Raw genomic sequence first — 27,477 nt, 5'->3', positions numbered from 1 at the left:
TCAACAAAGAATGGAATAAGGTACATACATTGTTACAGTGCAGTTTACTAATCCATTTGATACTGATGCTGCTTGCTGCACCACATCCAATTATGTAGTGCTGATAAGAACCTGGTAGAGACAGAAAGCGAACTTTATTAAGAAGTACAACGGCGAATGGTTTTAATCACTAAAAGGAATACATAAATATTAAAAACACTCGGTACGTTACGTAATTGATCAATAGTTTTTTGCTAATAGGTCTGCTCATTTTTATTTCGGCCGATTGTTCTTACCGTAAAAAATTTACGTTAATGATCAGTTATTATACCTTAATATTGACGTGTGTAGATGTACCCAGAGCAGCGTCCGGAAACAGAGTTCCAGATTTTCGGCGTGTTCACTGTGTGATTTATTACGTGCGACTGGCTGTAAATCAGTTGTGGAGAGGCTTAGAAATGCGTTAAGGTGGCGGACCTCACGGCTAACTGCGCTAATACAAAAACGATATTGATTTATCCAAGAGAGACCAAAGGACACGGAGCTTCTTGTAAATTGCACTCTCCAACCTCCCTCATAAAGTAGCGTGGCACAGCTTCCCAAACTCGCCGTTTTTACAACGTAATTCAGGAGAGGTGTTTGCGACTAGAGAGACAGAGAGAGACATTAAGAATATGTTTTCACAAGCGGAAGTCCGTGCTATATATTTCTCCGCCCGAAATATCCACAGTAAGACTAAGTGCTAAGACAACTACCTCATCACTTCATCAATCAAACAATATTAAATACTTCGACAGCTAACCATTAGAGAAGACCTGTCTGAGACTTCTCTCATTCTTCGGCAACATAATGCCGTGGACCTACTTTATTGTCCTGTGATGGCATTCTCTCATGCTGCTTCATGGTGATACAGGTGATAACGGCGATGGTGTACAGATGCTGACAGCGTTGGTGATGCATGTGGTGACGACGATGGTGATGCAGTTGGCGATGGTGATGCAGGCGGTGACGGCGATGGTCATGTAAGTGGTAACGGCGTAGTGAGCAGGTGGTGACGGCGATAGTAAGCAGATGGTGACGGTGATGGTTGTGCAAGTGTAACGGCTATGGTGAGCAGATGGTGACGGCGATGGCTTTGCAAGTGGTAACGGCAATAGTGAGCAGATGGTGACGGTGATGGTTATGCGAGTGGTAACGGCGTTAGTGAGCAGATGGTGACGGCGATGGATATGCAAGTGGTAACGGCTGTGGTGAGCAGATGGTGACGGCGATGGTTATGCAAGTGATAACGGCGATAGTGAGCAGATGGTGACGGCGATGGTTATGCAAGTGGTAACGGCGTTAGTGAGCAGATGGTGACGGCGATGGTTATGCAAGTGGTAACGGCGTTAGTGAGCAGATGGTGATGGCGATGGATATGCAAGTGGTAACGGCTATGGTGAGCAGATGGTGACGGCGATGGTTATGCAAGTGGTAATGGCGATAGTGGTGCATGTGGTGACGACGATGGTGATGCAGGTGGTGAAGATGATGGTGTGATACAGGTGGTGATGTGATGCAGGTGGTGACGGCAATGGTGATGCAGATGGTGACGGCGTTGATGATGCAGGCAGTGACAGCTTTGCTGATTCAAGTGGTAACGGCTTTGGTGATGCAGACGTTGACGGCGTTGGTGATGCAGACTGGCAGCTTTGGTGATTCAAGTGGTAACGACTTTGGTGATGCAGGCGTTGACGGCGTTGGTGGTGATACAAGCAGTGGCTGATGGTGATACAGGCGGTGACGGCGATGGTGATGCAGGCGGTGACTACGTTGGAGAGAGAAGTGGTGACGGTATTAGTGACACAGGTGGTCATGGTGATACATACATGTTCGTACAGTGATAGTCATGGTGATACAAGTGATGGTCGTGATGCAGTTGGCGGCGGCAATAGTGATAGGCCTGTAGGTGATGGCAGTGATGGTGATACAGGTGATTATTGTGGTAATGATGACTGTATTAGTGATGGTGGTGGGGATGTGATGATGGTGATATTGTAATAATGGAAATGGAGATATTAGTATTGAAAACTATTGTGATAATCACAATATGGTAGTAATAATGGTGGGAATATGATACTGGTGATGGTGACTGCCCTGGTGATATTGGAAATGTTGGTGGTTTTTAGTCAATTTCGAGTCCTTTTCACGTTTACATTAGTTCCTTCTCTGTCTAGATTGGTCCTTTTCGTTAGGCTTGGCAATCTGAGAGATCTCTCAGAACGCGTCTAGCTCTTGCTGCTCCACAACGTCTGATTGCAGACATAACAAAGGCCCGACACTCTCTCCTTGTTGCCGGGACGTGCGTCATCTTCGCTCTCCTCAAGTGAGCATTCGAGTAACTCAATATTGAATAGTTGGGCCGTGACATTGTGATCCTAGTATTTCCAAGCCCAAGTTCCGAGGTCCCCGGAGCGCTATACAGATCTAATTAGGCGTGGAATCCTCGATAGCATGAAACAAGGAGTGCTGCAATACGCAGTACATTGTCTGGCAAAAGTCTGTAACATCACTGGAACGTTGGCTGGCGTTTTGCCTCCTTTTTGAGAGACGAGTCTGGAACGAACAAAGAACTGATCGCACAGTGTGTGTACATGAAGGGAAAAACCGCTGCTATGTCTGTAATCTGGATTTTAAATCAAATTTTATTCTTTCTGCGGAGTAACTGTTGCCTCAGCTAATTAAAAAAAGTGACGGGAGATTTATGAAATCCCTTGGATTGCGTGAGACATCTTTATTCTTGATATGTTTGTTCAGATAAGGATATAGTTAAGGATTAAATAAATCACTAAATACGAAAAGGGAATGTCACCTTCAGTTAGTTTTGATGCTACCCGCAATATAGACTCCGCCTCCATATACGCTAAGTCACTCTACAGATTCTTGGAGCGGACCATAGGTGTCTGGGATCTAGAAAACACAGTTTCCTAGAATATAAACTTGAAAGAAAGTCCTTACAGAAGGTCTATCGCCCGGCAACAAACGTTTCAATGTGCGCACAAACCAAGTGTTGCTCCTGGTCATACTGGAATGAAACTCCTGGAAGAGTACGGATCATCTCTTCTGAAGTGCGATTTACTCTAGATAGTGTTGTGTAACATTGTTCTATTCCTATTTCGTTAGCGTATTTTAGGAGGCTTCGTATTCCAGCTACCTAAAGACTGAAGTTAAAGACACATTGAGTATATAGTACGCCGAACACAGGTAATGCAACGGATAAGGCTATAAACAAACACGTCGACGCTGCGTGTTCGTGGAGTACAGTCAACTCCCGACATTCTGAAGCTATGCTAGTAAACAGATGCTTGAGCCGTGATGTTCATTTTCGTCGTGATCTTTGCAGTGAATAATAACGTTCATTCGTAAGTTACGGATGTCACTAGAAATGATTTTATATTCCAAGAAATTCTTTCAATAGCACATGACGTTATTGGTGCATGATGTAGTACAAGATATTGTCTGATATTTTTTCGTGTTTCGTTAGGATATTGCATGTTCTTCTTCATTGAAAACCCACTAATTTTATACGTACCTTTCAAGGAATTCCGTAAAATTTAGATTAATTATTGGAATGTTGGCACTGAACATCATGGTAGGCTACACAACTCCATGCTAAACGTCGAGTTAACTTCATAATTTTTTGATTTTGAGGTACTGGTTCTTTTGGAATACGTTCAACATACTTTCTGTGCCTTTTGGTATTGCAGTGTCTTTCAGTGCGCTGTTTTTTTGTCACTTTTACGTTTATTTTACACAATTTTTACGTAATGTGGCTATATTGACAGTGAAAATATTAGTTAAAATATCCTCAACTATGCCCTGCAATATTACACGATTGAGCGTCTTACCTAAGGCATTTTACCTCTGCAATGAACCTTCAATCAGTCACAAAGATCTAGTTACAGTATTTAAATAGTACGAACTAGTAAGAGCAGTGATCGATAAGACTATTCACAATAACTTCGTCCCGATTTTGACTTTCTAGAGGAAGAATGCAGAGGATGCGTAACTATTTTCTATACTAACGTACTTATACCTGCGCTGTGACGTCACATATACTTCGAATGAGGCAACTTCATTTCAGTTTATAGGTAGCTGGAATACGGACCCTCGTTATCAGTTATCGGATGTGAAAGTATGACATCATGCGCACCGGAAGAAAGGAAGCGCTATGTTTAGTCTGTTGCCATACTATAGTAAAGATATTACAAAACATATCTGTGGCCGGGAGGAAAAAGGTCTTAAGTAAAAATTTTATGCTTTTCAGGAGAGCAGTAGAAAGATTGAAATTGGTGTCAATTATAGAGTAATTTTAATTAAGAGGTTTTTCCTGGATATTATTTGTTTATAATTCTTCTAAAATAGGTAATGTTGCTCATTTAACAATTTTCTTGATTATTTCCAAAAATAGCCGCACTTAAACCCTTTTAAGACTACAACCTAAACTGAGAAGAAGGGACTATTTAAACATAAGACCTTTTTCATATGAAAATAAATGGAAAATGTAAATTATTAGGAATACAAAACAATATAGGACTGTTTACCTGGTGCTTCAAGTTTTAAAAGGAAAGGGCATCAATATGTGATAAAATAGCTAAAATACAAGTTAAACCTTTTTAATATGGAAACATGGAAAATAAACATGTGATGCAAATCTATTCTTTCAGGTAAAGCTTCCTGTAAAGCAGATTTGAACAATTTTTCCCTTGAAATTATTCAAATCTGCTTTACAGGAAGCTTTACCTGAAAGAATAGATTTGCATAATATATACGTCACTGTGTAAGTTAACAGAAAACCACAATTCCAAGCCACACAGAGTTTGTGTGCACTCGATCTGGGTCTCTGGCGTTTCGTCAGCCCACGCGAGTTGTGTGGATATAAAGGGAAAAGTTGAGACGGTGTCGGGTGGAGTTCCCGGGTAGCTCAGTTGGCAGAGCGCTGGTACGTTCAACCAGAGGTCCCGGGATCGATACCCGGGCCCGGAACAATTTTTCCCTTGAAATTATTTAAACATGTGATGTTTGTAAGGAATTAAGTATTAAATATTCTTAAGTCCTTTATTCTGTTTGTAATCGATTCAAAAAGTACTTAGAACATTTGGTAATGCTCTATAAATCCAGTCAAGAGTCTTATTTGACTTAACCGATTTACCAGATTGTAGAGAATTGTTTCCGTTTTCAGAATACGTATATAAAAATCTCATTTTCAGAAAAAATTGACTGAAGACCTTTTTCCTCACGGCCACAGATATTTACATAGAAAAACTAAAGCGGGTAATAATACAAGACTTGGACGTTATTAAAATAGGTAGGTAATGTTTGTAATAGTATTTTTCTAACATCTTGTATTTTTGTATGTATGTATGACACTGAAAAGAGCTCAGTCTCTGATCGAGGCAAAATTACCGACTGTTTCTCGATGCGATACTTTGTCCACTGCTTTGCGGGAAAATATCTCTTCGAGCCAATGTTTTAATAGAGATGCAGATGTCAGAGGTCGCTTTGTGAGAACGCAGAGATTTTTTTGTAGTATACTTATAATTAAAAACAGAACGCGTGCAAAAGACAAACCATTGGGGTCCAAGGCTGCATATGAAACAGTTGCTCGGGATAAAAACGCGTAATTTGCTAAGAACGCAGCGTGCAGTAATTGCGCATCAATATAGATGCTCGGTCAGCACATAAGCCTTGTTATTGTAGCTATAATCATAATAAAATAATAATCTACAGTAATAACATGACTGGAGTTGATTAATGGGTAAACTACAACAGGGCATTGCTTCCTGTGGTTCTGTGGCCAGGGGGTTTGAGCATGGGGACCTTTGAGATGGACCGAAGGCCTGTGGACCACTATCGCTTGATCCTTCGTGGCAGACCACAAGGCTCCCCCTTCAAAAGCAATAGATATTGCGTCTTTTTCTCTCCGCACACAAGCTCTCCAGGGGACCTGTACTCACAGAAATTAATTCAGTCCCAATCCCATAGCTCGTTCTCTCTCTCTCTCTCTCTTTCATGCTTTCTGATATCAATCTCTTCCGTGTCTTGGTATACGCAGTGACCTGAGTTACTTAGTGGATACAGGATGTTAAAAATGCATTCATTATTTTGAGAGGTGATAGTACTCGTAAGATAAGAAAAATAAGAAACACGCTAATATGTGCTGAAAATTCACTCGTAGGATTCAGTTCATCTTACGCCTGTGCCCTAGGATTGGACGAACAGTGGGCCAACTTCGGCCTACCGTACATAAAGAAGATTTTCGTCCATCCCGATACCTACGCAACCACTATATGCAGAATGTAAATAAATACGCATTATTACACCTCTGGTCTGTAGAGGGGACAGAATAGATCTAGATCTGTTTAGGAATCCACATCCGTAGACGTTTGGTTTCTGTACTGCAAGCTGAAAGTATCATCCCATGTCATGTGAAGTCACCGGATCGCTATGGTTGGTTTTATTTAGTGTCATTATTTTCACATAGCATTTTGTGCTACAAGAACTACTCGAACTGGGGATACCAACTTTGTTGCAGACATTGCACCAGCCAAATATGTTTTTAAAATATTTGACCTCCTCCACCATGGTCAAAATTTGTGCCACAAGATCTTCCCCTTGCCTCGATGAGAGTCTCATATACAGGACTCTTTATGCAGTCCTAGAGACTGTAGTTCACAGAGTTAAATTCGGTGAACGTTATGGCCATATCGCTGGATCTTCTTGACCAATCTACTTCCCCCAACTTTTTTTATTAACATCTCAAGCGTCAAATTCGACAAGAGTCTCTTAGACCCTACAGATTGAAGTCCACCGAAGTTAAATCCGGTGAGCGTGGTGGGCATATCACTGGGCCTCTTTGGACAATTCACCTCCCCCATTTTTTTTATTAACAGTAGCTCAAGCGTCCAGTTCGGAGAAAGTTTCGTAGACATTACTCTTCATGTGACCTTACAGATTGAAGTCTACCGGAGTTAAATCCGGTCAGCGTGGTGGCCATACCACTGGGTCTCTTTGGTCAATTAATCTCCTTCAATTTTTATTAACATTAGCTCAAGCGTCAAGTTCGATGAGCGTAGGTTATAGTAGACAGTATTCATGTGGCCCTACAGATTTAAGTTCACCGGAGTTAACCTCGGTGAACTGGTGACTATACCACTCGGCCTTCTTGGCCATTCCAACTCCCCAAATTTTGGGTTAATATTAGATCATACGTCAAGCATAAAGTCGTGTGGAAACCACATCTGTTGACGAACGTTCAATGGCACAAAATTCAGCAACACTAACAGTGTTTCTTGTATAAAGTAAATGGTACCATTGAGGTGGGATGGAAGAATAATTTGATCCAATCAGACAATCGTCAGTTGTACCTGCTCACATTTTCACTCGAATTTTTTTCCTGAAAACATTTTTTTCCAGTGTGCAATATGGAAACTCCGGACTTGGGTTCGTAATCAAACTTACATCTGCTGTGTCCCTTCTATATACCACAGAGTTTGCAGTGGAGTTTCACTTACTCTCTGTATATGAGATATGCATCAGATTTGTATGTACGTCAGTGGCGTAGCATGAAATTTTGAGCAGGGGAAGATAATTCAAGTTGTCTTTCATGCAATATGAGAAAACGTATTACAAAAACATAGTCTTAAAATAAATAGTAGTCAATGTCAAGTCAGCAGTCGAAGATTGGTTGGAACCTCGTAAGTAACACAAATAAGGCATGATCTCAAATGGTACGTAGTAAAATATGATTTCACGGTTTACACATCATATCTCTAACAAATAGACACGTATACGTATAACATTAGCTCACTCCCTGTCATAGAGGAATCACAATATTAACGGTCAATAGATACAGTACGTAAGTATGCGTCTGTCTTTTGGTTGTGTCCTTCATTGACAGCAAGGAAGTCGGTCATTTGTTTTTTAGATCACACTTTTGTTCGTAAGTCAGTCTTTATAATAGAATTGTCCTAATAATTCAAGTAAATTGGTGTCAGGAACTGTTATTTCACTCATTATTTATTATATCAGCCACAATGCACACTAACACTTCAACTGAACACAACTGATGAAAAGGGATAACTCGGAAACTACTTATTTTCAATTCAATGTCAAAGCTAGCTTCTTGATAGCCTTGCGACCAGGATAGTGAGAAACCAGTCTGCTTGGAAGCTGGTGTGTGCAGGCTTCTTGTTTACTGCTGCATCACAAATCATCCTGAGCTGCCGCATCACAATATTTAACGCGTAAATATAAATTCTATTAAAATTAATAAATAATTTTGTCCATAGACTGAGGGTTTATTATGAAATTATTAATAACTGGGGAAGCTGAGCTTTTTAGCTTACATTGACGCTACGCTACTGATGTATGTATTTATTTACGCTGCAAGTGGGCAAGCACCCGGTGGCAGTGGTATACACAATAGGCCTATAAACAATACACAATACACAATGCAATTATACAATACACAATACAATAAGAATACACAATACAGTTTTACACAATAATTACAATTAATAATAATAATAATAATAATAATAATAATAATAATAATATCTAAACAACCGAATTAATAACTGAACCTAATTTTACAATGCAACCTACATATGTATAGGCGTTACATAAGTTTCACATTGATACTGATAATAATCTTTCACTTTACTCTCATCTCAACTCACTGTAGTGGCAATATGACGCATTTCACTGACACTTCAGAACACATTTCACTGACACACTATAACAAATTTCACTGAAGCTATAGAACACATTTCATTGACACTATAAATTATCACTGATCGGAACTATTCACTGCACTGTAAAACCATAACTTCACTGACTCATCACGCTTCAGTGATATAACAGTTCAAATAAGACAAATAATTACACCCTTATGTTCGAACCCGTGTCCCCATACACCAATAACCCGTGTCCCTATACACCAAGAGATGTAAATATATCGGCATTATCGGTATTCTCTTTCTGAGAATCGAACCCTGGATACCTGAGTATGCAGCTGTAGGTCTTCCACTTTGCCACAGCAGTGGTCTTACTTTTATATATATATATATATATATATATATATATATATATATATATGTGTGTGTAATATTAATTCTCCGGAAATCTGGTTCCAGATAAAACTATTTTCTCAGAAGTGATCTGATACTTTGCCTACAAGTCGCTGAAGTTGAGAGGTAAACATTTTCTCCGTACCGGATGATATATAATGAAAGTGACAAATAGCAGGCAATAACTTTGAATTTTGTTTGTAGTTGTTTTAAACATTATTACACTCCGCGAAGAATTCAATCAAACAGACAGTGGAGAATGCTGGGGAATGACAAGTTGCGGAAGGAGTCGAGCTGGTGTACGGAGAAACTCTGCTCACCTCAGTCAAACTTTAATGATGTAGAAATGTAGTGCATCAGAAGTTTGTGGCTAGTTGTGTTTCACCAGTTTGCAGATTGAGTGAGAAGTGTACTACGTTTAGCAACTTTGAGGAAATTTATTTGTAGTGGTGATTTTTGCCTATGTTTTATTTACATGATTGATTTAGTTTCTGACAACTGAAAGAACTTCCTCACACAGAATATCAGAAGCGGATCTCAACCTGTAAATATAATGATGCGTAAAATAGCGTATATTTCACATAACTTGTGATGAGTAAATTGTCCGGAACTTTGCCATCGGGAATATTTCTGGGAATGTTGTTTAGTCAACTGTCCGAAGACAGGTCTGAACCCCACAAGTGATACCAACAAGACACCACTTATGAGGCAACTAGGCCAGGAGATAATGGGGTGGGGTGGCCAGTTACTTTCCCTCTCCATTGCATACATCGCCAATTAACTACATATTACATTAATCATACTTCAGATTCATACAAACAATTGTTCTTCCTCTGACACATATCATGAAGTGAAATGTACTGTCTGATAATAGATGTATATATCAGCCAGAACCTCAATCAGAGGCATTTCTGGGAATATTCACCGAAAAATTCCCAGTCACCAAAATGTAAAAGATTGTTAAAATGAAGCGGTATTATTGAAATACAGACTTTTTCGTATGAAAAACATAGAAAACCATTAAATATGGACACAAATTAATTCTTTAACAATTTTTTGCAAAAAAAAGGCCTTTTCCATTGATCAGAGATTTTATTGCCATTTGTCCGCTACGTTTGCTCTGCGGTAGCGCGTCTGCCTCTAGACTAGCCGGCCCGGGTTCGATTCCCGGCGGGGTCAGAGATTTTAGTGTAAAATTTCTACCTCGGGACTAGAAGAGGTGTCGGTTCACAGCTTGTAATCACTAGACTGTGCACCAGTATGCCTGGGTTAAATCTCAAATCTTCTCGCAGTGCATATGATAGTGATTCGTCCGTCCGACGGGAACGTAAGTCTGGTGGCCTCCTTGGTCCTATTCTACAGGACTAGGTTACGTACCGGTACCGGGTTTCCCCTTCTCCTTTCCTTATCTTCATCATCATGATCCATTACACATACACCCACCTCAGCATATGACATAACTCTTCACAGATACACATCATGTACAGCATGGTCCGCCGAAGTGGTGTACTAATTGAAAATTGATCACAGTCCTGCCATCTACCCGCAATATGCTGAACCCGAATCACGCAAGTGAAGTGGGTAGGCATTAGATACATATATCTATACTAATAATAAATCTGTAGCCGAAATTTTTCTGGTAATTTTCGATTTTCCAAAAATAATTGGTCCTAAAATATATAATTAATCACCCTGAAACCGAAAATCGCTTTTTTGACATTTTTGTTTGTATGTCTGTCTGTCTTTCTGTCTGTATGTTTGTTACCTTTTCACGCGATAATGGCTGAACCGATTTCGATGAAAATTGGAATATAAATTAAGTTCGTTGTAACTTAGATTTTAGGCTATACATTATTTAAAAGGGGGCTTATAAGGGGGTCTGAATTAAATAAATCGAAATATCTCGCTTATTATTGATTTTTGTGAAAAACGTTACATAACAAAAATTTCTTTAAAAATCATTTCCGGTAAGTTTTATTCTTTGAAAAATTTTGATAGGACTGATATTTAATGAGATAAATGAGTTTCAAAATTAAAATAACTGCCATCTAAGGCGGTGTAATGATATAAACAAATGAATTCGTCTATAAGGGGCATTGGTCAACAACAATCGAAAGCTATGAAACATAGCCTACAGAGAATGTTTCTGTGTTTGTATGAAGTAATATCGGAAGCTAAATTAACCGATTTGTGTAGTTAATTATTATTTCACCATTGGAAAGTGTAGTTTCTCTGTATGAACATAATGCTATAATGTTATTACAGTAACTTCTGAGTGAATTGAGGACAGGTAAGATTAAAATAGCTTCTTATGCACAAACAACTTGATAGGCTATTCTGTGTATTCGTTTCCTGTATTTCTTAAAATAATGTTTATCTCAGAGAATTAACGAACCACAAGAGTGTATTGATTTAGTATGCAGTAATAATATGTTAGCTTAGCATTCCATTATTTTATAATCCAAATTTTAACTATGCTCAATTGAATTATGTTAAAATACATAAAATACATATGCATTAAATGCAATGCAAAAAAATTGGGTAATGAGCCAAGCAGATTATGTTGCGCTGTTGTAAAATCAAATTTGTTCCTCCTGAGATTCAAGGGCCCCCATAACAAATTAAAAACTAACTTATCGGTGTACATGCGTTATCAACACATTTTTATATAATATAATATAATATAATATAATATAATATAATATAATATAATTTAAGTTATTTGAAGGGTTCAGAACCATAGTGGCCCAAGCGCCATTTACTGAATACGTAGAAAACAAGGGTTAAAATTAAGTTATTATCATAATTCAATGGAAACATATAGCAAGTAAAATAAAGTATACACTTTAGATCTAAATTATATCAATGTTCATTAAACTATGGTTGCATGTAATAACAAATAAGAAACATGTTAAAGGAATTGTCATTGCACCAAATGAGTGGTCTCTGGACAAAAATGATCGCATTTTAATTATTTAAATACAATTTAAATTAAGTAACATATTAAACGATTTATCCTTCTATCAAACACGAATGTTCCCTGGATCAAATGTCCTATTTTAATTATGTAATTACTTTATATTTATTTCTGACGGGTGCAGCGGAGCGCACGGGTACGGCTAGTATATATATATATATATATATATATATATATATATATATATATATATACACACACACATTTTATTGGGTAGGCATTAGATACATACACATTTTATTGCTATTTCAGATTGGAGGTCAATACACATTAAAATAATAATATAGTGGTGAGTCAAAAAGATCCCTCTATCAAAGGTCAGCAAACTGGTTATCATGATGACGACGGGAGTTGTGACGTTATTGAATGCAACCCGCTAAACTCAAGGAGCATAAGAGAGAATGAAGGGCATTTATCTTTCAGTGGTGGTGTACAAAAATATCGCATTCTTGAGTTTTAGTAACCATCACATCGCACCTCCTCATACTCATCCTCTTTCACAATAGCCCTGCCAAGACTCTGGAATTCGTTACCTGCTAGCATTAGGGACTGTCGAAATAAAACTGAATTCAAACGCAAACTTACTAGGCACTTGGTCAGTAATTGAGACTCGTTCAGGCATGGTTTCTTGTAAATAGTTCTCTTAATCTATCACAAAATATTTCAATATCAGGTAATTTCATTACTGTACATTTTTGTTATTGTAGGTTTAATTTGTAATTCAGTAAATACAAAAATATTCTTTGTTCTTAACTTCTATGATAAAATGTCTAGCTTTCATTAATCAGGTAATCTTGTCGTACTTTAATTTTTATTGTAATTGTAGTTGTAAATTTAATGTTAACTGTAATTTTATTGTTCATATTATAGTTGTAATCCCCTGGTAGAGGGGCAGAGAAGGCCTGACGGCCTTATCTCTACCAGGTTAAATAAATAAATACTACTAAAATACTACTATTCATAGTTTACGTTGACTATTACACTCTTACTACGTCATACTACTTTTGACCAATAAAACGGCACGAAAGGACGTATTTCAACCAATCATGGCTGCTTATCGCACAATTTTATCGCGTCCCTAGCATTTATTTAATTTTATCGCTTCCCTAGCATTTGTTTCTTTGTTTGCCAACATTAGAAACTGCGCTGGTCTGGACGTCAAAATATATATATATATATATATATATATATATATATATATATATATATATATATAAAATTACAAACCACTCCAGTCGATGTACAGCAGTTTCAAATATGACTCGCATTGGCATTCAAGAACAAGAATTAATAAAAATCACTGATCATACCTATGCATCTTCTGAAATCCGATTTACAAATAAATGAAGAGCACAATTCGGAAATCCTGAATAAGTTGAATACACCATGTAGGCCTAAATCAACGAGTTCCACTTCTATTACGCACACGTCCAATATAACATCAATTGAACCACCAACTACATTCAAATTTGAAAATTGTACATTCAATAATTATTCCTTTTAAAATTATTCATGTTTATTTTTTGTCATCGTCGTTAATTAAAACTTTTCTAACGCTTGTGTATATTAGTTAGGTCATGTTATAGCTTCTGCTATATGATAGTATGGATAGTCACGTATCAGAGATTGTTTAATATTAAGATTTATTGAAAATCATCTGTCAAGTGACGTTGATTACTGGGATTCGGATAATTGAAGTGGAATGTTGCATTTTAATAACTGAATCAACAAAGCCTTCTTGACTAGTAACACTGCCATCGTGTATAATAGATCGAGAACTTCTCTACGAGAAGGCATTGCTCACTACTGCCATCTAGCATGCAACTAGGGTAATATTTGTAATGTTGAGATGGTACAATAATACATTTGAAGACAGTTGTATTTTCGTAAGTCAATTAATATTTTATTGTATTGGAGTACTTCGTTACTTCTAATCTTTATATACTTTCTTCTAATCGTGTAATAGTCAATTAAATCCCACTCGAGTTTTGATTTTCTCTAGATAAATCAAAACGTCTAGTGAGATTACTGTTGGAAAAAAATATTATTTCATTTTACCTGAATTATTACTTTACTGCAAACGTCTAATGCAAAAATAAAACATTCACACCGATGTAACTCTAGTTGCATTCCCTGATAAACAGCTCCAGATATCGCATTGAGTAAATTCCAGTGACTGAGAGAAGAAGGATAAACAAACTGTTTGCTGATGTGATTGCAAAATTTCGCATCTAAATATTGTACATTTCAAAAATGAAGATTAAAAATAAACACTATTTTTTATTTATTTTATTTATTCATTAAAGACATCAGCCCAAAGAATTTGAGTGACCAAAGGGATCCTGAATACAATAAAACAAATTGATGCACAATTGTACCCTACCTTTTTCCAGTCCGCGAGTATCAAATGGTTGAAAAATTGACAAACGTTGCCGTAGTTAACGTGAAGCAATTGTTATTAACAAGGAGAGTGAAGCACACACACATCAAACAAGATTACTCACTTTTAACAAAAGCTGCGATTTTATACTTCGGTTTTAGACGTTTCTCCTTATCAGTGATTGGCAATGATGCTCACTAACTTTATAGACCCAAAATGTTTCAGACATCCTGTTTTTGGTCGCATAATTTAAAAGCTTTCATTTCGCAATTCATCACTAATTCATATTCCTTCGAAGAAGACGACAATGGAATAATGGAGACCCACAGTTAACGAGGAGCGCTACCACAATATGGTACAGAACCTCGTCACTAATGCACTAAGAAATGACGACCTGAAAAACGTATTTAATCTCCATGCAAGATGGTGTAACACCCACATCTACATCCTGCAAAACAATTATACGAATCTTTGGAGATCGTGATATTAGTAGGCACTTTCAAACAGTATGGCCTCCACCACCTCCAGATTTCAATCCGACCGACTTTGGTTGTGAGATTACCTTAAAGAGCCAGTTTTCGTGGCACACCCACTAGTTCTACAGAAACTGAAACGCGCTATGTCGCAAGAAAGTGTGAATATTCCAAGACATTGACTGTACAAATGCCGTGCATAGTGTCACAGAAAAAAAAATAACAAGAGAACGGCGAAATTCCTAATGTTTTATAGAAACCAAACCACATTCTTGGTTGTCCAACACAGTTTTTTTTGCGTGTATACGTCTATAAGTTCGGTCCAGCACTAGGGTGCCATCCAAGAAAGTCGATCGACACATTTTAAGGCCAGTTTTCTCGCGCCTGTAATTCTAAACTGCACGACATATTCCAATGAAGTAAACGGCGGTCGTCAGATGAAGGATAATTGTTTTCAACGCGACTTTGAGTTCGAGCAGGTGACGTCATCTAGCGATACGCGCGAGAGTGGAATTTGAAGCATGCATTGGCGGATCGCCCGGCAGCCGAGGCAGTGTAACTCAATAATTCGAAGAAGCGATAGAACATTCACAGTGGTGTAAACTATTCGTAACGAACCAGGCTACAATCTCAGTTAAGCAACAATGAGCAGACGACAACTTCAATTGAAAAAAAATTCGCGAGCGAAATTTAGTGAAGAGAGAAAAGTCACAATATCGAGACTTATGCAGAGCAAATGGGAGCGAGCGTATGAGCAACGGGTAGCAAACGATAGAGCACGGTGGTTACTGTAGTAAACGACAGTTTACTCTCAATGCATACAAGATACCTACTTCCAGGAGTCTTAGCACAGCTAACAAGCAAACATTCTGATGGGGGCAGATAAAAAAGTTAATTTTTTTCTTTCACCATGTTAATAATGTCAAAAGAAGCGCTTATACAAATTTTTGTCACTCGACTGCAATTACGAGGACCGTGAAAAATAAAAATAAGTTCGCCAGAAAGAAAACACAATTTCATTGGCAAAATTTATTGGAACACACACAGTTTGTTGAGCTATTTTTCAGCCTATTGCCCACTGGAATTGAGACATATGTCATATCATGGTATCGACAGAGAGGTGCAATTGCTGTATATGTTTCAATAAATCTTTCCATGCAATTCTGTTTTTCTTTCTGTGAACGGCCCTGGGGAAAATCACTTTCTGGACGGCCTTGTAATTGCGGTCGAGTGGCCAAAATTTATAAGCACTTCTTTTGACATTATTAATATCGTGGAAGAAAAATATTCAACTTTTTTTTATTTGCCCCCATCAGAATATTTGCTTGTAAGATGTGCCGGATTTTTAGGGTTAACTGGAAAGAAGAGATGTTGAGTTTCACTGCTGATGTTTAACTTAACAACAATTCTATGACGTATTCACGCATAATACTTGCGGCTGTCTCCGAAACAGCCTTTCCGGATATTTTTTACATGAAATATTATAATAGTTATGCCGCTTTATAAGTTCGAAGCGATTTTTTTGTGATATTATACTTCGCAGAAACTGAGTACAATAGCTTTCAGTATCAATATTAATGATATGGTTGACTTGTTACGTAAAATCGAGTTCAAGGTGGATGAATGAGAAATTGTACCGTTATGATGTCATAAGGCATAGCTTGTAAAACACGCTAAACCAGAAGCAAGCAAACCATACTTCGCTAAATAATTACAAAGACCATTAATCAATCTATCAAATCAAACGCATTCAACAACTAACGAGCTGTAGAATAATGAAAAATGTACGAAGAGGGAAGTACGATTGCAGGAAAATACATACACACAAAGGCCAGAACCTCGGTGAATTATTTGTCATTTTGCTTTTATTCAAACTATCGCGTGCTCACCTCCCAGCGTACCCGAGAACTGCAGCACCAATTGATCAGTCCTTATTGACAGCTCTATTTGTACCCTAATACAAGAGATATTAATGACTCGCGCAAAATATCGCTGCTGATTAAAATCTCAGTGCAGAATGTTATTAATGAGCGCTCACTAGCGAGCCTGTCATGCGAATGTGACATCAAATGTAGCAGTTGTGAAGTCGCCTAAAACTACAGATATTTCATATATTGCTGTAACTAAAATCAGAATCGGCGTCATAAAAGTAACATATACTTTCTCATTATGCGTTTTGTGTAATTTGGAACATTGCAAATTACATTTCTGTTTACAATTTATTTTCTTCAAATGCCATTCAAAAAGTATACAGTCGAATTTTCATTTATGAATTTTAATTTATTTATTTCCATTTCTCATCAATCTTGTCTGGAAATGGCGGATTTGATGCATTCCCGTTCAAATCCGTCATTCCCATATCAAATACAAAGTAAATATAACATAATAGTTTCACCAGTACTAGCCTATGAACTACTTCTTAATTTTCTAGCTCTGCTAATAACAGTATAACACTATTTTATACTGTATATCTACCATACTATACTATACAACACAACACGAATGCAGTAATAATAATCATATAAAATAATAATAATAAATATTGTACGAAATGGAAATATAAAAATTGGAGATTTATCCTTCGAAGGGGTGGAAAAATTCAAATATCTTGGAGCAACAGTAACAAATATAAATGACACTCGGGAGGAAATTAAACAGAATAAATAAGAGAAATGCGTGTTATTATTCGGTTGAGAAGCTTTTATCATCCAGTCTGCTGTCAAAAAATCTGAAAGTTAGAATTTATAAAACAGTTATATTACCGGTTGTTCTACATGGTTGTGAAACTTGGACTCTCACTCTGAGAGAGGAACATAGGTTACGGGTGTTTGAGAATAAGGTGCTTAGGAAAATATTTGGGGCTAAGCGGGATGAAGTTACAGGAGAATGGAGAAAGTTACACAACACAGAACCTAACGCATTGTATTCTTCACCTGACATAATTAGGAACATTAAATCCAGACGTTTGAGATGGGCAGGGCATGTAGTACGTATGGGCGAATCCAGAAATGCATATAGAGTGTTAGTTGGGAGGCCGGAGGGAAAAAAGCCTTTAGGGAGGCCGAGAAGTACATAGATGGGAAGATAATATTAAAATGGATTTGAGGGAGGTCGGATATGATGATAGAGATTGGATTAATCTTGCACAGGATAGGGACCGTTGGCGGGCTTATGTGAGGGCGGCAATGAACCTTCGGGTTCCTTAAAAGCCATTTGTAAGTAAGTAATAATAATAAATAGTAATATAAAATAATAATAATAGTAATAATAATAGTAGTCTGCTGTCAAAAACTCTGAAAGTTAGAATTTATAAAACAGTTATATTACCGGTCGTGCTGTATGGTTGTGAAACTTGGACTCTCACTTTGAGAGAGGAACACAGGTTAAGGTGTTTGAGAATAAGGTGCTTAGGAAAATATTTGGGGCTAAGAGGGATGAAGTTACAGGAGAATGGAGACAGTTACACAACACAGAACTGCACGCATTGTATTCTTCACCTGACATAATTAGGAACATTAAATCCAGACGTTTGAGATGGGCAGGGCATGTAGCACGTATAGGCGAATCCAGAAATGCATATAGAGTGTTAGTTGGGAGGCCGGAGGGGAAAAGACCTTTAGGGAGGCCGAGAAGTAGATGGGAAGATAATATTAAAATGGATTTGAGGGAGGTGGGATATGATGATAGAGATAGAGAATGAATTAATCTTGCTCAGGATAGGGACCAATGGCGGGCTTATGTGAAGGCGACAATGAACCTCCGGGTTCCTTAAAAGCCAGTAAGTAGTAATAATAATAATAATAATAATAATAATAATAATAATAATAATAATAATAATAATATGAATTTTAATCATAATGAAATGTGTAGTTTTGTAGGAAATATCCCAGCGAATAATTCTGGACTGACATTCAGAGATACCTGATCCCTACTAATCGATAATGATTTATAATTTGTTCGTGTAAGTTTGACTTCTTTAGTTATTACTTTTTATGAATAGATGGCGAAGATAAAGTCAATGTCGCGAATAGTACATAAATATAGACCTACCCGCATTATAAAATTAAAAATGTCATCCCCCTCTAATAATTGTAAAAACACTAAGTTTAGCGAGAAACCGCTGATACTGTTAATTATGAGAATAATTTATAGGGCCTACTTAGTCTACATCATCATTTTGTCCAGCACATTTTACCCGTCCCAATAATAGTGTCATCTATTGAGAACCAACAAATCATCGATCACTATCGATTAGTAGAGGTCAGGTATCTTTGAAAGGCAGTGAACCATACGTTTTGGTTCGAGGGGCACCTTCTAGTGTTAAGGAGAAAAATGTTTTGATCCAGGAACAATTTGTTTTTAAAATGAAGTGCCGGGTGAAAATACTTGAACAAATGCTTAACAAAAACAACGTAGCCTATACCTCAAATACATATTAATGAAATCGTACAAATCACATACGTCTAGATCTTTACAAAAAAATAGTCCATATCACATACAACAAATATTGGAAAGAAACAGTAGATGACGAATGGATTCATTCATATCAGGCATATTAACAGAAATATTCATACACGTTATAGGTTAAAAACACAAACTAAATAACAAACATGCAGAGTAAATAATATAACTTACTGGCACAGATACTTGGATGAAACACTAATTTTATAGAACGGCAATAAAATATAAATAGAAAACTTACATTAACAATTAACAAAATATGGGTATTCTAAATTAAAGTTCAATAGTTGAGCAGCGTGGACTTTTTCCATTGCTGATTGTCAAAATTATAACATATCGAAGGATGCACTGGAAGTAATGGTGAACGGAAGAAGAGTTCGGGGCAGAAGAAGATATCAGATGTAGACAAAATTAAGATATGTGGATCATATGCAGAGGCTAAGAGGAAGGCAGAAAATAGGAAAGATTGGAGAATGCTGGGTTTGCAGTGAAAGATCTCTGCATTGGCAGAACACTTATGTATGTATGTATGTATGTATGTATGTATGTATGTATGTATGTATTAGAGATGAACAAAACTAACTGCCGCTCTCGCTCGCTGTCTTCGTTGCATTTGTCTTTCGAGTCTCGTTTCGTAATTCTCGTGCTCTTCGACTCTCGCTCATCATTCTCGAAATAGCATTTGGTCAGCGTGGAAAGTTTTCGTAACTTTGAATAACGTACATCATTGAAATAAATAACATTATAAATGTTTAAATGAGACAAAAATACAAAACAGAACAATATCTTAGTTATCAAAATGTTCTGGTTCTATTATATGATATTACATATAGTTATATAAATATAAAAAAAAAAATTCTCAAATAAATTTGCATTTCTAAGAAACATAAAACATAACGTTAATATCTTTTTACTTGAGATTGTACACTTGATCTGAAACATATGAAAAGAAAATTCCTAGCCATTTAATAAGGGCTAGTAATTAAATAAAGACTGGGGGACGGATTATTATACACTGAAAGGTAGAGATGATGTTTCAAATAGGCTACTTGATTGTTTATACATATATACAGTTGTCAAAGTAGATAAAATTTCAGTTAAATATAAACAACTGTGGGGATTCAAGGCTGCTTGACTTCGGAACTTCGGGAGTGATCAAACTCGAGTCTCGGAACACTCACAATCAGTCTTTACGTCACTCCCAAGGACGCGACGTAATACAACATTGTCGTGGGGGTTTTCGGCTTTGCGGGAGCTGTTAGTCTCGCTTTCTTTATCGTTGTTCATCTCTAGTATGTATGTATGCATGCATGCATGTATGTATGTATGTATGTATGTATGTATGTATGTATGGTAACACTAAATTACAAACTTTTGATGAAACTAATTAATACCATCGAGATACCGTCTGTTTGGATTTTGTTATTTTGTACGTTTATCTTCGGTTGTACATTTACCGTCGATTTAATTTACAGTGGGAAGTCGGTAATGAAGCTTGTAGATACTCTGAAAGCTTCAAGAACTGAACATCCTGTTCACAGATGAAGAAGAGCCCTTCAAAATTTAATTTACCCCGGAAGTTTGTTGCTCCAAGATTACTCAATTGTGTTTTTATTGCGCCATAAATTGCTGGTTTCCATTTTTATTATTGCCATCCTCCCATTGCGTCTGTGTTGATAACATTCTGAGCAGTCTGGTACATCAATAATCTATTTATGGCACACAGAACAAAGTAGTAAATTTCTTTATGGTTGTGACGTTAACCATTTTATTTACTTCTGCAGATTTATCATCAGGAGATACTCGCACATGTGTGTGTGGGGGATTTTCATGTGATACTATAAACGATTCTTGTGATAGTGTAGTGAAAAGGATAAAACCCCGTAATTTTAATAATAAAATAGATATTGGATATCCGAAATGTAATAAGGAGCTGACATTCATTTCATTGGTCGTTATTCTGTGGGATGTGTTTCATCAAATGGCTTCAGATTGTAGTACAGTGTGTTCTTTATTACAGAATGTGGCTATTCGATGTCGTTCGTGAAGTTTTAAGCTTATCGACACTTGGGCAGATTTTTCGTAGGGTTATCCGAAGTAAAAGTTATATTTCAAGAGAGAATGGTTTTAATATGCTGGAAAACAAGTGAATTAAAATAAAAAAGGAAAAAAGAATAGTTTTAAAATACACTGTGATATGTGAAAAATAATTACATATAATTTAATGCGCATTTATGCCCTTGTCAATTGCTATGACACTATTTTTTAAGTTCTGGTGCACAGGATTCTTTAGGGAGAAATGATGGTTAAATATGGTAGAAAACCCGGTAGACCTATTAATCCCATACAAAAATTATGTATCTTTGGAACAACTAATGCTACATGCATATTTGGAACACATATTCATAGACTAGTAGAAAAATGTGTTATTTTGTTGCATTTGAAAAAATATCCCTCCATACTTGTATTTCTACTGGGTGTTCATTTCAATGTGTGTCATGACGTCACTGTTGATGAGTCAGCGATTTGAAGCGAGTTTAAGCTTTTGTGTCAGAGAAGTTGCCTATTAATCAAGGCGTTCAATCTGAATTTGAGAACGTGTACGTTATAACTTGAACGTCGTAGCAACAGATGGCGGTCTGTACGGTCTGTGCGCTACCATAACCTCCTTCGAACTGTGTTTTGCGCTGCCAAGTCGTACGCAGGGTATTTGTTATCATCGGTTGCGTACGGCAACATTCCACAATACAAATCAAATGCTCCGTATCCATGTTGACCGTCGAAGTTAATGCCAACAAATACGTAAGTAATCGTCTTAACCCTCTCCCCATATCCCGACAGTAAGAAAAAACTCACCTCAATACATGTTTCGAAACAGTTCACATTTCTGCCACTACCGGCGTTACCGTACGTATCGGTAAGTAGGCTACTCTTCAGAATGAACGCCGTACTTGCTAGGCAACTTCTTTGGCACATAAGTAATACACATCTACGGAAGTGTAGGAAGATTGAATTCTCTAGGCTCATCGACTAGCCACATGACGGCATACAGCGAGTCATGACACACTTTGAACTGAACACTCAGTATAAAAGTATCTCTAAAATTCATTCTTAAAATTTAATCGTTTACGGTATCTTAAAATTTTGAACGCCAGTACGAAAATTGTGCTCCACACATTTTAAAGAATGTGCTTTTAGGCGTAAAATTTCAAAGTGATTTTGAATTTACCTTTCAAAATGATTTATTTATTTATTTATTTATTTATTTATTTATTTATTTATTTATTTATTTATTTATTTATTTATTTATTTATTTATTTAAGACGCTAACACAAATGTCCGGATGAGCCCTTCCCTTTCAACACAAATTTTTGGCAATTTTTATAAATGAATGGCTTTTGAATCTAAGCCTCGACTTTCGATAATTGCCTTCGGTACTCTGGGACCAGTTTACTTGAGCGTCACTCGTACAGTGCAAGGGCTCATATCCCCTCTCTCGCGAGGACTATGGCGCCCACTATGTGCAGGCTTTGGCATCTTCACTTACCCTGCACTGTTGCTGTTCGGTCATGCTTCTTTGTGCACCCTTGATCAAACCCCAGTCGTCAAGATTACGAAATCAGAACGCTAATCAAACCATAATTTGCTCATCCCAATGTGACTTTTGCAATTTCTTATAATTATTTAATTTGTCATAGTACACGACTAATAATACAAAATATTAATTCTCTTTCAGGTGATATCAGAATATTGCAAGACTCGTGATTGTACCAAACCGTTCTCACATATAGTCATGGACCTGTACAGGGAAGTGTTGGGAGCTCCCCCACAGGCAAGTACTTTACATCGGTTCAGTTGCTAGGCAACGAACGTTTTGTTTTTATCTGTTGTTGATATTATTTTAAAATATATTTCAAAAAACATAGTTGCATACTATGTTTGCAGTATACAGTATGCAGTGCCTATTATCTTTAGTTTCTCAGTTACACAATCGCAATTAAACTGCTTATGCGTTTCTTTTGAAAAAAGTACTAGTGAAAAATCAGTAGCTGAAGAAATACGAGTTTGTGAAGTAAAAGTTAGAGGGGTGGTCAACTGGTTTAAGCTATTTAGTAAGTGAGACCTAATCCTTGAAGATGAATCTCGCTCAGGAAGACCAGCTGTTCTAGAGAATGAGGCTATACCAGTGGCGTATGCAGAGTTTTGTGAAGGGAGGGGGTCATTATTAAAATTGTTTACAATTTACATTATCGGTATTTTAAATTTTGCGTAATTATTATTATTATTATTATTATTAAAAATATGAACTTTCGAATGCACAAAACATTAAACAAACGAAGTCAGAACTCAAACTAACGAGCGAGTGACTACCACTCTTAAAATGAGTTTCAAATCGACAGTGCACAATATTTAACATCTGCAGTACAGAACTGTCAAAACAACCTTTTCAATACGTTTCACAAGAAGTTAAATTTGACATTGTGTCGGCTTCATTCTATTATAAGATCGGTACTAGGCAGTAGATCTTTCTATAATAACGATAACATTGTTATAATTCGAACGTGCCACAGCACCAAGCTGGGATTATATTGAAGAAGGGGGTAGGGTGACTTTGCCTTATGTCGATGTAGATTTTGTTACCCTGACAGAGAAAAATTATAAAAGAGAAAACGATTATGGATTAAAAAAATATTCAAACCGAAATATGTGATTTTTTAAAAGTTCAAGGTAATCCGGTAACCCCCCTCCCCCCCTCTTGGGTGGAGGACCTTGGGCTGTATCCACCAAACTGAAAAATCAGCCATTCGCCAGTACCAGTGCATTGTCAACAAGTCATTGTCTTTCTGAGGCGGGGTTGCCACTTCACCCACTAACTTGGATTGTATCTAAAGTGAGACGGTTAGATCTGTATGATTTGACTGAAGTAGGCTACAGTTTTGGGGGGAGGGGAATTTTTTGGCACGATCTATTACATCTGATCATATTTAATGTATTCCTTAATTTGTTCATTCATATACACGTAGGCCTACATACGCATATAACACATACACACGTAAGATTAATTAATCAATTAATTAATTAATCACATATATATATATATATATATATATATATATATATATATATATATATATACACTTTTGACCTGCCTATAAAATAGCTTTTACGAAATGTTTAATACATACATTTACTAAATGAACTGTGTACGGATGATTCATTAATTGTATGACCATCCAGCAGGCAGTTTTTACCTTTAACGTAAATCTATTGTACAGCTTTAGACATAAGAAATGACTGCTCTCCTGTAGCGTAAATTTGTCTAAGTCCACTTTGGGCAGCATCTGGTTCACACGACTAGGGAAAGAATCTTTATTTTGCACCTAATTTACTCATTGATTATATCTTCGTTACAGATTATTCATAACAATTGACCTAAACAACAGAAAAAGCAACAAAGAAACAAAACAAAGGAAAAACAGAGCAGAGTCGTGCATAAGAAATTCCTTCACGTGTAAACCTAAGCTTTCACGGAATTAACCGAAGTGAAGTCTACCGAAGGGGACTTAGCGTATGGCAGCCAGTCATTTTTTTTTGTCTAAGACTATACATGCCATATTAATCGAAAATGGTAAAGAAAGATGTCATAAATATAGGGTATGTATGTAGAATCGAGAATGACAGATATCGATGGCTAAGAAGTACCGGTAATAACTTGTATTTGTAAATTTGAAGGTAAATCGAACAACAGTTTTAAAAATTAACTTTTCTCAAAATAGACAAACTTTTTATAGACTATCTGTTTCAGCCACCGGCGTGGCTCAGTCGGTTAAGGCGCTTGCGCTCGGACGCGGGTTCGATCCCCGCTTGGGCTGATTACTTGGTTGGGTTTTTCCGAGGTTTTCCCCATCCGTAAGGTGAATGCCAGGTAATCTATGGCGAATCCTCGGTCTCATCTCGCTATCACCATTCTCATCACCTTGTAGTTGATACAGCGTCGTTAAATAACCAACTAAAAATAATCTGTTTCTGCTTTGCAAGATCTACTCTTGGACAAAGTATTAGTTAACTGTGCAATTTTGTAAACATAATAACAATGCAGTTATTCTAAATAATAGTGTAGTTAAACTAAATTACCATTTTTGTAGATACGAGGTGCAGATTATTCCTCATTCATAAACTCCTCATTAGAAGCAAATAATTTCATCAGTATAGTGCTGTTGCTACTTTACCTTTTAAAACACAGGTACAGTTTTCGCAGAATTTGAGTGAGTCCAGAACCATTTTGGAAATGAAGTGTTGTATAAATATTCGATGTATACACACTGAATCTAATATACCGGTACTCTCTTCTAGTCCATAACTGGCCTGTCTACAGAGCTTGAATATTCTCTTAAACTTGACGATGTCATTTCTTGCTACTCAGTTTTATGTTATATTATATATCTTACTGTAACATTAGTTTTTTGTTGCAGTGCCTTCCAGAAAAAAGAAATGTGATACAGCCTAATGCTATGACTGATTTCGGGCAGAGAAGAACTAATAGTTTGCCACAAGAGTCTCAAAGAAAATTGTTTAAAGACAGACATACCAGCGTTAATAAAAGGTAACAATTACTTCTAATATGATTCAAAATATTTACTTGAAAGCTGAAGCGAGATGTTAGCTTAGAAACTGTAATATGTTTTTTTTTTATTCAAAAGTATGAGGTAACTTTATTTGCTCATATTTTCTTAAAAGTTCCGGCAAGAAATGGAATTTTTTAATCACCAGCCATTGCTATAACTTGTATATATTGTATCCACCATTTTGTTCTTATACCGATACAAGTAACAGCCTCTCTTCAGTGCTGTAATACAATACGCCTGAATTCGTATTCTGGAATATCTGCCACAGTTTGTGCAATGGAGTCCTTCAACTCATCAGTTGTCATAAGTTTGCAGAAGAACACTCTTTCATTCAGATAGCCTGCAACCAATAATCTGATGGTTAATATCTGGCGATCTTACAGGACTACTTACACGAAAGTGCCTAATGATAACACGACCACCAGAATAATAAGAAACAAACTCGTTGTCATGATGATGCAAAAAATCCCATTTCTTGTGTAATAAGCCAATGCAAAATTTTTAAGATTTTGTAGAAAATACGAGCAATTAAAGTTACATCCTACTCTTGAAAATCCCTATATATTATCTTTTTATCTGTGTAGGTGTGTAATTGTGTAGCAGAATTAGAAAACTAATGAAAATTCCAATGAAAGAAATAATCATTCAAAATATAGTCATTTTCAGTTATAATTATTGCTCACTGAAAACAATTTGTGGTATAATTATGACAAACTTCATGGGCTAGATTTTTAAGCTTCTTCCATTTTCAAATTGATTATGTCTGTCTATTTTGTTAAAATGGACGTCTCTGACCAGAGTCATCTCTTACGAAGAGAGATTTGTATAAAAAAAAAAAAGTAATCATTTTAGGACGAACTGGAAGGAATGGGAGTCATGCAGGAAAGTAATTGTGAAAATACTAGGAATTTATATTTTTCCCAGTTAATGAACTTTCTGATCTTTGAATGTGGTGCTTCAGTCTTTGATGTATCTTTAAAACTGAAGTGTACAAAAGAGTAGCTATTACCATTGGTGACTATGTATTAGATGCTATCTCTTGTAGGATGTATCAACTTACTAATTATTAATCTCCTTTCCAAGTCTGAACTAGAAAATAGGAACATTTCGTCACTTTTTTTCTTGTACGATATGGACACTGACATGGGCCTTAAAATACTGTACAAAGTATCCATACTTACTTACAAACGGCTTTTAAGGAACACAGAGGTTCATTGCCGCCCTCACATAAGCCCACCATCTGTCCCTATCCTGAGCAAGATTAATTCAGTCTATACCATCACATTTCACTTCCTTCAAATCACCTCGGCCTCCCCAAAGGCCTTTTTTCCCTCCGACCTTCCAACTAACACTCTATATGTATTTCTGGATTCGCCCATACGTGCTACATGCCGTGCCCATCTCAAACATCTGGATATATAAGCAGTTGCACAGCCTATAAAGGGTGGACCTCCAGCTTGGGGGTTGGGCG

General features: G+C 36.8%; 1 protein-coding gene across 2 annotated transcripts in view; it reads left to right on the top strand.

Annotated features, from left to right (window-relative positions):
- Positions 1-27,477, top strand: part of LOC138712207 (tyrosine-protein phosphatase non-receptor type 13-like) — a 1,532,948-nt gene that overhangs the window by 918,267 nt on the left and 587,204 nt on the right. For both annotated transcript variants that reach the window (XM_069843724.1, XM_069843725.1), the window contains 2 exons: positions 23,117-23,212; positions 25,854-25,984. In XM_069843724.1, the coding sequence (XP_069699825.1) occupies positions 23,117-23,212; positions 25,854-25,984 (227 nt within the window). The remainder of the gene's footprint in view (positions 1-23,116; positions 23,213-25,853; positions 25,985-27,477) is intronic.

This window comes from Periplaneta americana, chromosome 13 (assembly GCF_040183065.1).
Source record: "Periplaneta americana isolate PAMFEO1 chromosome 13, P.americana_PAMFEO1_priV1, whole genome shotgun sequence".
In the NCBI taxonomy this organism is placed as follows: Eukaryota; Metazoa; Arthropoda; class Insecta; order Blattodea; family Blattidae; genus Periplaneta; species Periplaneta americana.
This window is presented reverse-complemented; position numbering and strand designations above follow the sequence as displayed.